Raw genomic sequence first — 14,069 nt, 5'->3', positions numbered from 1 at the left:
AAGCCCACAGACCCTCCCATTTCCCAGATTGCCTCCTGTTTCCTGGACTCCAGTTTCCCATGCCCCAGTCCAGGTATGGTAAATATTGGTACCTTGTGTGCCAACTCTGATCGATTGGTGGTGGCTGCCAGGATCTGTGTGTTGAGAAAGAGCCTCCATGCAAGAGTGCCTGATTGATTAACCATGTCTGTTATGAACACAGGAGTGGGAATGGTGGCCTCCATGCCGCAGTTTGACAATCTGCCCAGGTGGTTCAAGCAGCCTTTTCCCCAGTCTCAGATTGCCCTCTCTGCTTGAGCTGCACCTCCTCCCAGACCCCAAGCATTCCTCTTTCTCATCCTCATCATCCCCTGATCCTACTCTACACCTCTCCAGCTGAGCTATGTCCTGGCCTTTGATGGATTCCCACGCTTCCTGGACACTGGTGTCGTCCAGTCGGACCGTAGCCTCATTGCTGCCTTCTGCGGCCAGCGGCGGGACAGGCCCCTCACTGTGCAGGCCCTGTCTGGTATGGGGACTGGGGGAAGTGGGACCTCTGTCCTGGGCTGTCCCTTGTCCCTATACCTTGCTACCTGAGGTGGGCTCAAAACCCAGCCTGACTCTGCCAGAGACTTGCTGGCAGTCCCTTGCCACCTCTGGGTCTCAGTTTCTTCAGCTGAGAGGCAAATAGAGAGGATTGTACTGGCTGGGTTGTGTCTCTGGAAAGAAGGGCCACGTGGGACATGTTTTTGGGACACACAGAATGTAGCTGGTGCGAGGGCCCCTGAGCATCTATCTCCTCAGCCCGCTGGTTCTCAGCCAGGAGTGACTTTGCCCCTTGGGTCATTTGGCTGTGTCTGGAGACATCCTGATTGTCGTGATCGGGGCTGCTACTGGCATCTCATGGGTGGAGGCCAGAGATGCTACTCTGCATCCTGCAGTGCACAGGCTATAGCCCCCACAACCAAGAATTACCAGGCCCCATTACGTCAGCTGTGCTTAGCTGATGGAGATGCACTAGAAATAATTTGTTACCCGTGGCACTTAAAGGGCCTAGGTTTGGAGATGCTTCTCTTCATATTGGAAATCAGAGTGGCTCCAAGGCTGTGAGAGAGAGGGCAGAGTTGTAGTTGGCCTGACCGCGATTGCACACGAGCCCAGGCCCTTCACAGTGAGCAACTAGAGCTGAGGGGCCCTCGATTTCATTTCACTCAGCAAATGTCTACCTGCAGTAAGCTGGGCCTGAGCTAAATTCTGGGCATGTGGCAGTGAACAAGGGACACAGGCACTGCCTTCACGGGCTCACAGCAGAGGTGGGGAGTGACAAACAGCAGGGAACAAATTGTAGGCAGAATAGTGACACTTACGGTAAGGGACAGGAGGAAATGGAAAGGAGTGGGGAGCCTGGCTTGTCTGGGGAGTTGGGGAGGGAGTCTTTGCAGCAGGGAGATTTCACGGTGTGGGTAAGGGGCAACTAGTTCAGGTGGAGGAATAGCAGATGCCCAGGCTCTGAGAACAGGAAGCGGGTTGGTGGTGCTGGAGCGAGGAGGGCCGGGAGAGTGGGAGGTGATGAGGTCAGAGGGCCTGCAGGCCACCCCTCTCTTTTTTTAAAAATAAATTTATTTATTTTTATTTATTTTTGTCTGCGCTGGGTCTTTGTTGCTGCATGCGGGCTTTCCCTAGTTGCGGCGAGTGGGGGCTGTTCTTCGTTGCGGTGCACAGGCTTCTCACTGCGGTGGCTTCTCTTGTTGCAGAGCCTGGGCTCTAGGCGCGTGGGCTTCGGTAGTTGTGGCCCGTGGGCTCCGTAGTTGTGGCCCGAGGGCTCTAGAGCGCAGGCTCAGTAGTTGTGGCGCATGGGCTTGTTTGCTCTGCGGCATGTGGGACCTTCCCGGACCAGGGCTCGAACCCGTGTTCCCTGCATTGGCAGGTGGATCCTTAACCACTGTGCCACCGGGGAAGCGCCGCCCCCCCCCCCCCCCCCCCCGCTTTTTAAATATCACTTTACTGAGGCCTTGTGACAAGCCTCTGGACTCTCTCCAACAGGGCTGCTGGTGCTGCACTGGGAGGCCAACGGCTCCTCGTCCTGGGGCTTCAATGCCTCTGTGGGCTCTGCCCGCTGTGGGTCAGGGGGCCCCGGGAGTTGCCCTGTCCCCCAGGAGTGTGTGCCCCAGGACGGGGCCGCAGATGCTGGACTCTGCCGATGTCCCCAGGGCTGGGCAGGCCCACACTGCCGCATGGCTCTGTGTCCTGAGAACTGTAATGCCCACAACGGGGCAGGGACCTGTAACCAGGTACAGGTGAAAGAGGGCAAGCTGGGCGGGACAGGGAGCCGGGTGGGAGTAATCAGGGCTCCTCCCAAGCTTCCTTCTGCTGTTCCCCAGAGCCTGGGCGTGTGCATCTGTGCTGAGGGCTTCGGGGGCCCTGACTGTGCCACAAAGCTGGACGGTGGGCAGCTGGTCTGGGAGACCCTCATGGACAGCCGCCTCTCAGCCGTGAGTTGTGGATGCCCCTTGGCGGGGAGGTGCCATGCAGCCCGCCTCCTGTATCGTTCTCGCCATTCCACTCCCGAGACTACCCCCTAGGCCCAGCCTGCCACTCTGTAATGCCCTTACCTGAGTCCTCACGTCTGCACCCCACCCACAGGACACAGCTAGCCGCTTCCTGCACCGCCTGGGGCACACTATGGTGGAGGGACCTGAGGCCACCTTGTGGATGTTTGGGGGCCTGGGTCTGCCCCAGGGGCTGCTGGGAAACCTGTACAGGTGAGGACTGCCCTGGGGAGGTAGGATGCCTGAATGAGAAAAGGTTACCTCAGGGGACACTGAGACGTCTCTGACATAAGAGTCCCCTCGGGGGGGTGCAGGACAACGTCTACAGGTGAAGGATACCCCAAAGGATGCTGGGACACTTGTCGCAGGAGGCTGACCTCAGGGACTGGGACACTTATTTGGGTGGTGCTACCCCAGGGGATGGTAAGGTGATTGTCATAGGAGGTCACCTTAGGGGTTTGGGGATACCTGCCAAGTGAGGGGGGTGATCCTAGGGGTTGCTGGGATACCAGTGTGTAGGGGGGTCACCCAAGGGCATGCTGGTATGACTGTATAGTGAGGCTGCCTTTTTGCATCTTGGCCCCAGGTACTCAGTGAGCGAAAGGCGGTGGACACAGATGTTGGCAGGAGCTGAGGACGGGGGCCCAGGCCCCTCACCCCGTTCCTTCCATGCAGCTGCCTATGTGCCTGCTGGCCGTGGCGCCATGTACCTGTTGGGGGGGCTCACGGCTGGGGGCGTCGCCCGGGATTTCTGGGTCCTCAACCTCACCACCCTGCAGTGGCGGCAGGAGAAGGTGAGCATCTCTCCCCTCCCCTAGTCCCCACAACCAGGCTCTAGCAAAGGTGACCAGAGCAGCTCCTGCCAGCTTTGCCCCCAGAGGAAGAGGATTCCTCCCAGGGCTTCAGCACAAGCCCCAGAATTGAATTGCATTGGCCATTGTGGGTCATATTTCATTCCTGAGTCAGTCCCTAGCCAAGGGGACGTGAGGCTCTGGTCTCCAGGCTGGGGCACAGCCCGCTGTGGAGCCGGTACAGTCAGCCCCATGCAGCCAGAGAGCAGAGGAGCAAGGGCTTCGCAAAGGGTCCCCAGGCTACTCCTACCTGAAGAAGTGACACTGAGCAGGCAGAGACAGCAAGAGGTCTGCCTCTCACCTGCCGGGACCACGGCTGGCGGGGAGGCCTGGGGTCTGACCCGCCCCAGGCAGCTCACGACCTCCTTAGTGGTTCAAGGGGAGTTCGGGGAGCTCTGAGCCTTGCTTCTACCCACAAGATGACCCCTGACCTCTGCCCCCCACCCCCGTGACCTCCACTCTTCATCCCCAAGGCCCCGCAGACCGTGGAGCTGCCAGCAGTTGCTGGTCACACCCTTACTGCCCGCCGAGGCCTGTCTCTGCTCCTGGTGGGTGGTTACTCCCCTGAAAATGGCTTCAACCAGCAGCTGCTTGAGTACCAGCTGGCAACCGGCACCTGGGTGTCCGGAGCCCAGAGCGGGACACCTCCCACAGGTGGGCCTGGGGACAGGGCATGGCGGGGAGGGGGCGCTACGCTTTTGACTCCCAGCCATCCTCTCTCTCCACTCCTGTAGGCTGTGGGCACTGCCCCCCCTACCTGTTGTCTCCCTGTCTACCCCCATCACCCACCCACATTCTCAGGATGCTGCCTTTTGAGAAGTTCAGTTTATATACCCTTCCCAGACTTCATGAGAAGCTGCCTACCTCCTGCCCAGTAGCAGTGGGTCACTGTTTCCCTCTTCTAGGTCCTAGATCAGTGCCCCTCAGGTATTTTCCTTTCTCTCTCTCTCCTTCTGCATTCTTTAATCACCATCCGCAAGGTCATTCTGGTCACCCTGTCTCCCTCTCTTCTCTTTCCCAGGGTCTCTTTAATGGTTGTCCTTTAGAACCGAAGGGAGAAGGAGGGGTTGAGAAAGGCTTCCAGGTCTCTGGCATCAGGGCCTGGTAGGGTGGTGGTGTGGTCATGAGAGGGGGAGCCCAGGAAGACGGGGAGCGTTCCTGATCACCAGCCCTTCCCCCAGCCTCTGTGCTCACTAATCCTCCACCCCCAGGTCTATATGGTCATTCCGCTGTGTATCACGAGGCCACTGACTCCCTCTACGTGTTTGGGGGCTTCCGCTTCCACGTGGAGCTGGCGGCCCCATCTCCTGAGCTCTACTCCCTGCACTGTCCTGACCGCACCTGGAGCCTGCTGGCCCCCTCTCAGGGGGCAAAGGTCAGGAAAAAAGGTCCAGACAGATGAGTGTAGGGGGTAGGAGGGAGGGGCCCCTCCCTTTCCCAGTGCCCCAGGGACTGGCTCAACCTTGGATTCCTACTCTCCCTCCTTTCTGGTACCCCACGTCTCCCCTTCTTCTCTCTGTGACTTGGAGGTAAGAATCCTAGACCAGGAGGTCAGAGGCCTGGGTTCTGTCCCAGCTCTGCCACACTCTGGGCGTGGCCGTGACAGGTCCCTCCCCTTCCTGGCCTCTCCAGCTGTGAAACGGGACACTGAGGCTCCTTGTGCTTCTGCCTTCAAGGCCAAAGGAGACAGTGGGAGAGCAGGAAACCCCGGGTATGCTGTTTAGAGACAATTGCATTTGCCATCCACAAACATATTCCCAAGCCCTTCTTGGGGCTGGACCGCAAGGGAGATGGAAGTAAGAGCCCCAGCAGGATACGCCCCGATCCAGCTGGCGAGGTCACCCAAGAAATGTGGGGCTCATCTCAAGCATCTGAGGCTGGGTTCCTGAGGAACAGCATGGGGTTTGGGGGTTCTGGGAGTTCAGGGAAGGGAGATGGCTGTGGACACAGCTCTGAGGAATGAGGGAGGCTTCCCGGAGGAAGGAGGTAAGATTTGAGGAAGGTTAGGATTGGGTGGGCTGGTAGGGGCTGGGGCGTGGGGAGGTTTGGAGTGGCGGGTGGGCTGAGAGGGAGCACGAAGAGCGGGTGACCATGGGCTCTGACAGCCCATCCTGCCGTGTGTCTCCCCATCAGCCCCGCCCCCGACTTTTCCACGCCTCAGCCTTGCTAGGAGACACCATGGTGGTCCTTGGGGGGCGCTCGGACCCTGACGAGTTCAGCAGCGATGTCCTGCTCTACCAGGTCAACTGCAACACCTGGCTCCTGCCTGACCTCATCCGTAAGTCCACCACTCTCCCTGGGAGGCCGCGGGACAACCAGGGGGAGCGCTGGCCCTGTCCTGCGACTCTCACTCATTAGGGGTCATTTGGGCCCCTTCAGGCCCACAGGCAAAGCTCCTGTCTTCTCCACGTTATCTAAGCACCCACGGAGACACTCTCCTCCTTTTTCTGTCTTAGAAAAGTTTTTAATTCTGTTTATGAAGTAATGATGGTCATTGTAGATAATTTGTAAAATAGGAAGGAAAAAATCCCCCATAATCCCATTCTCTAGAGGCAACGACTGTCATATGTGAGGGTGCTTCCTTCCAGTTCATAGGCTGGAAAGGGATTGTATCTTGCCGTTTTATTTCATTTGACAGTCATTGTAAATGACTGACTGACTGTGTGTGTCTCCGGGCCTGTCTCCTTTGCTTTTTGTTGCTTTCTCTGAGCCTCTGTCTCTAACTCTCTTTCGCTTTTAATCTATTTTTTCCACTGACTCTTTTTTTTTTTGAGGATTTAAAAAAATTTAGGTGAAATTCACATAACACAATTAGTCATCATAAAACGAACAATTTAGCGGCATTTAGAACCTTCACAGTGTGGTTCAGCCACCACCTTAGTCTTGTTCCACAACATTTTTTTTTTTTGGCCGCGCCACGTGGCATGTAGGATCTTAGTTCCCCGACCAGGGATTGAACCCGCGCCCCCTGCAGTGGAAGCGCAGAGTCTTAACCACTGGACTGCCAGCGAAGTCCCCGGGTTCCACAACATTTGTCTCCGTTCTTTTTTTTTTTTTGCGGTACATGGGCCTCTCCCGCCGCAGAGCACAGGCTCCGGGTGCGCAGGCTCAGCGGCCGTGGCTCACGGGCGCAGCTGCTCTGTGGCATATGGGATCCTCCCATACCGGGGCACGAACCCGCGTCCCCTGCATCGGCAGGCGGACTCTCAACCGCTGCGCCACCAGGGAAGCCCATGTCTGTTCTTATTCCACTCTTTTCTGTTCCTTTTTTCTGTTTATGTGTCTCTCTCGCTCTCTTTTGTCTTGCTGTGTCTGATGCTCTTGTCCTATTTGGCCTTTTCTGTCTTCTCTCTGTCATGTCTTTCGTTGTCTGTCTCTGCTCTCCTTAGACTGTCTCTCCTCTCAGCATCCCTCTCTGACTGGTACCTTTGTGTGAATCTCTTCCTCGAGTCTCCTGCTCTCTCTCTGAACTTTCTGTCTTTCCCCAGGCCCAGCCTCTGTGGGACCACCAATGGAGGAGTCTGTGGCCCACGCTGTGGCAGCGGTAGGGGGTCGCCTGTATATCTCAGGAGGCTTTGGGGGAGTGGCCCTGGGCCGCCTGCTGGCCCTGACCCTGCCCCCTGACCCCTGCCACCTGCTGCCCTCGCCCGAAGCTTGTAACCAGTCTGGGGCCTGTACCTGGTGCCATGGGGCCTGCCTGTCCGGGGACCAGGCCCATAGGTAACCATGGAGACTGACAGCACGTGGGTGGGTGGGTGGTACTGGTGCCCTCCGAAGTGGGTTCTGTGCCAGGCCAGGCTTGTGGGGGAGGCCTCAGCAGGGTGTGGTCTGGTTAGGAGACCAGCTCACACGGGAAAATGGGCAGCTTATCACAGGCAGGGGCAGGTTCGGGGACCTCACCGAGTGGGGAGCCCTGTTTGTGGGCTGGAGTTAGCTGGGTCTGAACTGGGCCGTAAATGACCGGTCAAGTTTAGACCATGAGGGTTCAGAAGCGGGGCTGTATCTGGTGTATTTTAGAAACCATCTGAGCTGGGGAAGAATGAGATTGGAAAGGTGGGTGGGTCAGCTCAGAAAGGGCTTCCGGTGCCTGGCTGAACTGCGCTCCGTCCAGCTCCAAGACTCCTCGTCTGGAGTTTGGGAATCCAAACATATCAGGAGGCTGAAGGCGCTGTCCTAGGTTTAGCACAAACTAACTTGACTGCGCAGTTATCCTGCACTGGTATGAGGCTACTAACGTGGTATGAGGCTACTAACGGGCTTTATTTTGTCCCATTAAATGTGTCACCATGTTTACTACAGAATATTAAAGGGTTTGATTTTTAGGGTGCTCCCCCAGACTCTGCTAGGGGTATTATGTAACAGCGGGTACACCCACTGCTTTTCTGAAACCTGGAAAGTTCTGGAACAGGTGTGCCTTCAAGGATTTTGAGTGAGGGATTATGGCCCTCCACTGTGGGTGATGGGGAGGCACAGAAGGTTTAAGCAGGAGAGGGCAGGGGCAGGCTTGTGAAGGAGGGGGTGGTGAGGGGAGGCTGCAGGTGGAGGCCTGGAAGGGGGAGGCTTGAACTGGGCGGGGGCTGCAGGGCTGGAGGAGGAGGGGATGGTCAGAGAAGAATTCAGGAGGCTGGAGGGCCAAGAGGCCATGGGATATCGTCCAGTGTCTCTGGCCTGGGTGATAGGTGGACGTGGGACCATCACCAAGTGAGTTGGGGAGGAGCAGGTTTGGGAGGCCTGTGCTGAGAGCACTTGGGAGTGCATACGTGGGACCTGCAGGATGGTGTCCACGAGGCACCAGGAAGAGGCGAGGGTGAGGAGGAAGGGTGGGGCCTGGCTGAATGTGATGAGCCAGACCTCATGTCTCCCCAGGCTGGGCTGTGGTGGTCCCCCCTGCTCTCCAATGCCCCACTCCCCCGAGGAATGTCGACGTCTGCGGACCTGCAGTGAGTGCCTGGCCCGCCATCCCCGGACCCTGCAGCCTGGAGATGGAGAGGTGAATGATGGGGGTGGGGGTGGGAAGGGGGCGTGGCTCAGGCACCACTGAGCTCTTCAGCTGGGATTGGGTGGCAAGACCTGAGGCTGGAGGGATGCTGGGGGCCCTGACAACCCCGCTGAGCCCGTATCCCCCCGCCAGGCATCTGCCCCCCGCTGTAAGTGGTGTACCAACTGCCCTGAGGGTGCCTGCATCGGGCGCAATGGGTCCTGCACCTCAGAGAATGACTGTCGCATCAACCAGCGAGAGGTCTTCTGGGCTGGGAACTGCTCGGAGGCCGTGTGTGGGGCGGCCGACTGCAAGCAGTGCACAAGGGAGGGCAAGTGCATGTGGACGCGGCAGTTCAAGAGGACTGGTGAGCGCTGAGGCTTGCTCCCCGAGAGGAGAGTTTGGGGGCCTGGATTCCTGCTGCAAGGACGCAAGGGGCTCAGGGGCCTGGCTTGAGGGAGGAGGAGGGGAGGGGGCTGGGGGCCCGGACCTGCTTCTAATCCGTGTGCCCCCAACCCCAGGGGAGACCCGCCGCATCCTCTCGGTGCAGCCCACCTATGACTGGACATGCTTCAGCCACTCTCTGCTGAACGTGTCCCCGATGCCGGTGGAATCATCGCCCCCCCTGCCCTGCCCCATGCCCTGTCACCTCCTGCCCAACTGCACCTCCTGCCTGGACTCCAAGGGTGCAGACGGGGGCTGGCAGCACTGCGTCTGGAGCAGCAGCCTCCAACAGGTACTGACTGCCCCCAGCGGGGTGTGCTGTGGCCCTCCTCCCTGCTGCACACTGACCTTTCTCCAACCCCGCCGCCGCTGTCCTACGTCCGCCTCCATTTCCTTAGGGCTGGTCCCACCATCACACTTTCTCTTTCTTCCCACATTCTCTTCTCTCGCCCCTTCCAACATCTCTTTCTTCCCTCTTTGCCTTGTTCTTGTTGTTGGGTTTTTTTTGGTTTTTTTTTTTTGGCTACGTCGCACGGCTTGGGGGATCTTAGTTCCCTGATCAGAGATCGAACCCGCGCCCCCAGTGGAAGCGTGGAGTCTTAACCACCAGGGAAGTCCCTCTCCTTGCCTTGCGAGTCTCCCCGTCGTGTCCCAGCACCCCCTTCCTGAATCCTCAGCCCTGGTGTCTCTCCAACTCTCAGTTAAGCTCTCCTCGCCCCATCCTTCCCATGACTCAATACCATCTCCCTTCTCCCTCTCACACCTTTCCACTTTCCTCCTCCATCTCTTTCTCTCTCTACTTTTAGAAGTTTTGGTTGTAAGAAACAGAAACCCACTCGAGCTGGTGTTATTATAAGGAACCGGGGTATTTGATGTTGTCTGAAGGTAGGAAGTACTGTTGCTTCATCCTTCTTGGGCCGCCTGGTCTCTGATCTCAGCTGTTTTCTGCGCGTCTCCATCCTCTGGTTTCTCTTGGCTTGATCATCAACACACACCACCTCAACTGGCAGACCTTGACCCTCAGTCTGTGTGACTTCCTTTTTTTTTAAAAAAATATTTATTTATTTATTTATTTATTTACTTGGCTGCGTTGGGTCTTAGTTGCGGCCTGTGGACTCTTTGTTGCGGCGTGCAGGCTTCTCTGTAGTTGTGGCACACGGGCTCAGTAATTGCGGCACGCAGGCTTAGTTGCCCCACGGCACGTGGGATCTTAGTTCCCCGATCAGGGGTCGAACCCGCGTCCCCTGCATTGGAAGGCGGATTCTTAACCACTGGACCACCAGGGAAGTCGCTATGTGACTTTCTAATTCCAGAGACCACAGTCATCTCTGTATTCTTCTGTTAGTTCACATTCTCAGGGAAGACTTCAGCTCAGCTCACGAGTTAGATGTCCAGCCGTGGTCCAGTGAGGTGTGGCCAGGGAAGGGAAGGAGCACTGCTTCTGACACAGCCATTCAGACCCACCCCTCATCTATGGCTATGGTCTAGAGAGATGATTCTTGAACATGGGTATGGTCTGGGGAGGTACAGACCACCCTTTGGCTGCCCAGTGCATGCTGTCTCATAAGGTCCATTCCAAAGACGCCTCTGGGGGGAATTCCCTGGTTGTCCAGTGGTTAGGACTCCGCACTTTCACTGCCGAGGGCCCGGCTTCAATTCCTGGTCAGGGAACTAAGATCCCACAAGCCATGCGGTACGGCTGAAAAACAAAACAAAACAAAAAAACCAAAGATGCCTCTGCCTGGCATGATTTAGCTGTCCCAGTGGCAGACACAGACAGTCAGCCCCAGCCCCACCCCAGCAGGAGATAAGAAAGCTTCAGCTACTGCTGTCATATCCAGAAACAGTGTCACTGGGCCAGAGTTGTGAGTCTGTCTACTCCTCATTCATCTTTTTTTTTTTTGGCGGTATGCGGGCCTCTCACTGTTGCGGCCTCTCCCGTTGCGGAGCACAGGCTCCGGACGCGCAGGCTCAGCGGCCATGGCTCACGGGGCCAGCCGCTCCGCGGCATGTGGGATCTTCCCGGACCGGGGCACAAACCTGTGTCCCCTGCATCAGCAGGCGGACTCCCAACCACTGCGCCACCAGGGAAGCCCTACTCCTCATTCATCTTTATTGGGCAAGATTGTGCAAGACCCAACTGAGGTGCGATTACTCACCATCTCACAACCCAAGAGCCTACACGAGTCTTTGGTAAAATAGGAGTGCTGTCAACAGACCCTGTCTGGGGTGTTTTCCAACACCAACAACCAGTTCTCCAGTTCTCTGGACGCCAACTATGTGTTCAACAATTCAGTTAATTTCTGACACTATCTACATGAAATCAGAGTCAGATCCCACAGGTTAAAGTGTTCAGTTCCACAAGACTGCTCCCCCTTCAGATGGCAGTCACAAATCCAGGCTAACTGGCTGTGCATTGGGGGTTCCCACCATCCCCTCTGCAGGGTTGATAATGTGCTAGAATGGCTCACAGAGCTCAGAGAAACGTTTACTTACTCACACTGGTTTATTATAAAGGATACAGCTCAGGAAGAGCCAAACAGAAGAGGTGAATCGGCAAGGCATGCAGTTTCCATGCCTTCACTGGACATGCCGCCCTCCCAGAGGATGCACTCATCAACCTGGAAGCTCTCTGAATCGCATTGTTGTTGTTCTTTTTTTTTTTTTTGGCCGTGCCGCGCGGCTTACGGGATCTTAGTCCCCCGACCAGGGATTGAACCCCAGCCCACAGCAGTGAAAGCACAGAGTCCTAACCACCGGACTGCCAGGGAAGTCCCCTGAATCTCATGGTTCAAGTGTTTTTATAGCGCTCAGTCTCTCCCCTGACCCCCCGGTGGGTGAGTGGGGCTCTAATCGCTTGGTTTTTCGGCTGACTCCCCTAAGTCACCCCGTAAGCATAAACTCAGGTGTAAAAGGGGTCCCTTATGAACAGCAAAAGACGTCCCCACCGCTCAGGAACCCCTATGTGTTTTAGTAGCTCAGTACCAGGAACTGGGGACAAAGGCCAGATACATTTTTGTGTCATACCACACCGTCCCATAGGAAGGTCGTCCAAGTTAGATGGGAGAATGTATGTAGAGCGTGGAGCCCGGCCTGCTATTCAGTAAAAACGCAGTAACATCCCCACGTTCCACCCACTGGGAGGATTCCCAGTCTCCGCTGTCTGGGTCACACCAAGAGGGTCAGTGCAGCGGCTGGGAGTGGGGGGTGCTCCCCGTGGGGCTCTCAGCGTGGCTGCAAGGGCACAGGTCCCCTGCGGTGGCACCTCTAACGAGCAGAGGCCTCTCGTCCTCAAGCCTGGGGTCCTTCCGGTGATACACGTCCTCCCTAAATATTACTGAGATTTCCATTATTTGTTTTTATTGGGATCCCAGGGACTGGAAGGCAACACCAGAGAGCCTGCAGGCAGCTCAGGAGGTGTGAGGCGGGAGGGGGTGGCGGGCGTCTGAATGGAGAGCGCGGAGCTGATGCTGCATGGGAATGTCGGAGGGCTGCTGCCAGCTCTTCTGATTTCTGGGAAAATCAGTTAAAACTGTTGGCTCAGGTGTTTTAAAAACACAGATCAATCACAACAGGTGCGCAGACCAGACCTGTTGTGATTTCGCTCATGGGCAGCCTTATTTTAACAGTCAGGCATTGTTCTTCTAAATGCCTTTGGCCTCAGAGCCTGGGGCAGACAACAAGGTGCTCCCTTCCCTGGCTGGCTGGCTGGCTGGCTGGCTGGCTTCTTCCCTCCTTCCCTTTGTCCTTTTACCAAATTCTTCATTGAGCACCTTCCTTGTGCCGGGCACTTTGCTAGGCTGTGGGCATATGTCAGCAGATGAGCTAGGATCCTGCATCTCTTCCAGGAACACAGGAAATGCAGTTTATGGTATTGGGCAGCATCACATTTGGCCACTAGGGGGGGTCCCAGCAGAAAGTGCTGAGCAGACTGGAGCCTCGGGCTTCTCTTGGCCCCCTTCCAGGTTGCCCCTGTGTTTGTCAAGGATCTGGAAGCCTAACCTGGAGGAGAATTTGGCTGTGGCAGTTCAGCCAGGCTCGGCTCATCACCGGCGTAACCCACAGGGACTCAGAGCTCCGGCCACAGCTATCAGGGTTTTCTATTTCAGGACTGCATGGTTGCTTTGTTTCTTCCTAAGTGCTTCCAGAGAGCCAGCCTAGACTAATCTCTTTCCTCTTGTACTTTACTTAAGGCCCAAGCCGTAAATAAAATGCTCTCATACACTGAGGTAAGTTTCCAGGAGTGTGAACCTCGTTAAGCTCCGTGTCTGGGTCCCAGGACACAATAAGTGATGGTGTGTGAGCTGCTGAGTCCTGACCACGGACTCCTCAACTTCCCAGCCAAGCGCGGGCGGATCCTGTTGCCCCAGCAGCTGGGTCCATGCTCTAAGAGGCTGTGGCTGGCAACCCTCCTCCTGATGCTTGTTTCTTTTTCCACCTGGGATCATTGCCTTTCTTTGATTGTAAGAAACAGCTGCATCCCAAGCCAGGTGGGTAAGGGGGCTCATTATACCAACACAGTGGTGCCTCTTGTAACCCAGGTAGAAAGTGCAGCCAGGCCCTACCAGGGACTGGAGGTGGAGCCTGGAAAGCTGCCTGTCTCCCTGTCTTTGGGGTGTGTGATTCTCATCTCTGCTTCCTTCTGTCTCTGCTCTTTTCTTGCCTCTCTCTGCTCTCTTCATTTGCTGTCATTTGTTCATCCAAACGGCCCAGCCAGCCCTAGTCTACACAATCTAGTTTCAAGGATGTCCCTAGCCTGACTTCTGGTCTGAACTTCTAGTTACAAATGCCGAGGAGGGAGAATGTGATGACCCCAGCTGATGTCCATTTTGGTCCACCCGGTTGTGGCCAGCAGGGGTGAGATCTCTGAGAAGAGGGTGCAATCCAGGAAGACACCCAGGAGGTGTTTGCTTGATCTTCTTTCTCTGCCATTTCCCCTCCCCTGTAGTGTCTGAGCCCCTCCTACCTGCCCCTGCGATGTATGGCTGGAGGCTGCGGGCGGCTGCTCCGAGGACCCGAGAGCTGCTCCCTGGGCTGTGCTCAGGCAACACAGTGCGCCCTGTGCCTGCGGCGGCCCCACTGTGGCTGGTGTGCCTGGGGGGGCCAGGATGGGGGTGGCCGCTGTCTGGAGGGTGGACTCAGCGGCCCCCGCGATGGTGAGACGGGTTTTCGGATGGGGTGAGTGGGGCTGGCTCCTGTCTGCGTTCTGACGTGGGGTTGGTTCAGGGAACGTGGAGGGCCGCCGGGGGCTCTCACAGGTGGCGCTCA

At 56.7% G+C, this 14,069-nt stretch overlaps 1 protein-coding gene across 1 annotated transcript in view; it reads left to right on the top strand.

Moving 5' to 3' along the window:
- The window catches only part of MEGF8 (multiple EGF like domains 8), a gene marked incomplete at its 3' end in the record, with an annotated part of 41,569 nt that overhangs the window by 21,605 nt on the left and 5,895 nt on the right, over positions 1–14,069 (top strand). The window contains exons 23-35 of the mRNA XM_082862568.1: positions 376–508; positions 2,023–2,270; positions 2,361–2,471; positions 2,623–2,741; positions 3,115–3,322; positions 3,853–4,033; positions 4,591–4,754; positions 5,513–5,657; positions 6,868–7,099; positions 8,246–8,369; positions 8,511–8,724; positions 8,879–9,093; positions 13,750–13,957. Of these exons, the coding sequence (XP_082718694.1) occupies positions 376–508; positions 2,023–2,270; positions 2,361–2,471; positions 2,623–2,741; positions 3,115–3,322; positions 3,853–4,033; positions 4,591–4,754; positions 5,513–5,657; positions 6,868–7,099; positions 8,246–8,369; positions 8,511–8,724; positions 8,879–9,093; positions 13,750–13,957 (2,302 nt within the window). The remainder of the gene's footprint in view (positions 1–375; positions 509–2,022; positions 2,271–2,360; positions 2,472–2,622; positions 2,742–3,114; positions 3,323–3,852; positions 4,034–4,590; positions 4,755–5,512; positions 5,658–6,867; positions 7,100–8,245; positions 8,370–8,510; positions 8,725–8,878; positions 9,094–13,749; positions 13,958–14,069) is intronic.

Source organism: Leucopleurus acutus, assembly GCF_964270905.1.
Source record: "Leucopleurus acutus genome assembly, chromosome: 20".
Taxonomy (NCBI): Eukaryota; Metazoa; Chordata; class Mammalia; order Artiodactyla; family Delphinidae; genus Leucopleurus; species Leucopleurus acutus.
This window is presented reverse-complemented; position numbering and strand designations above follow the sequence as displayed.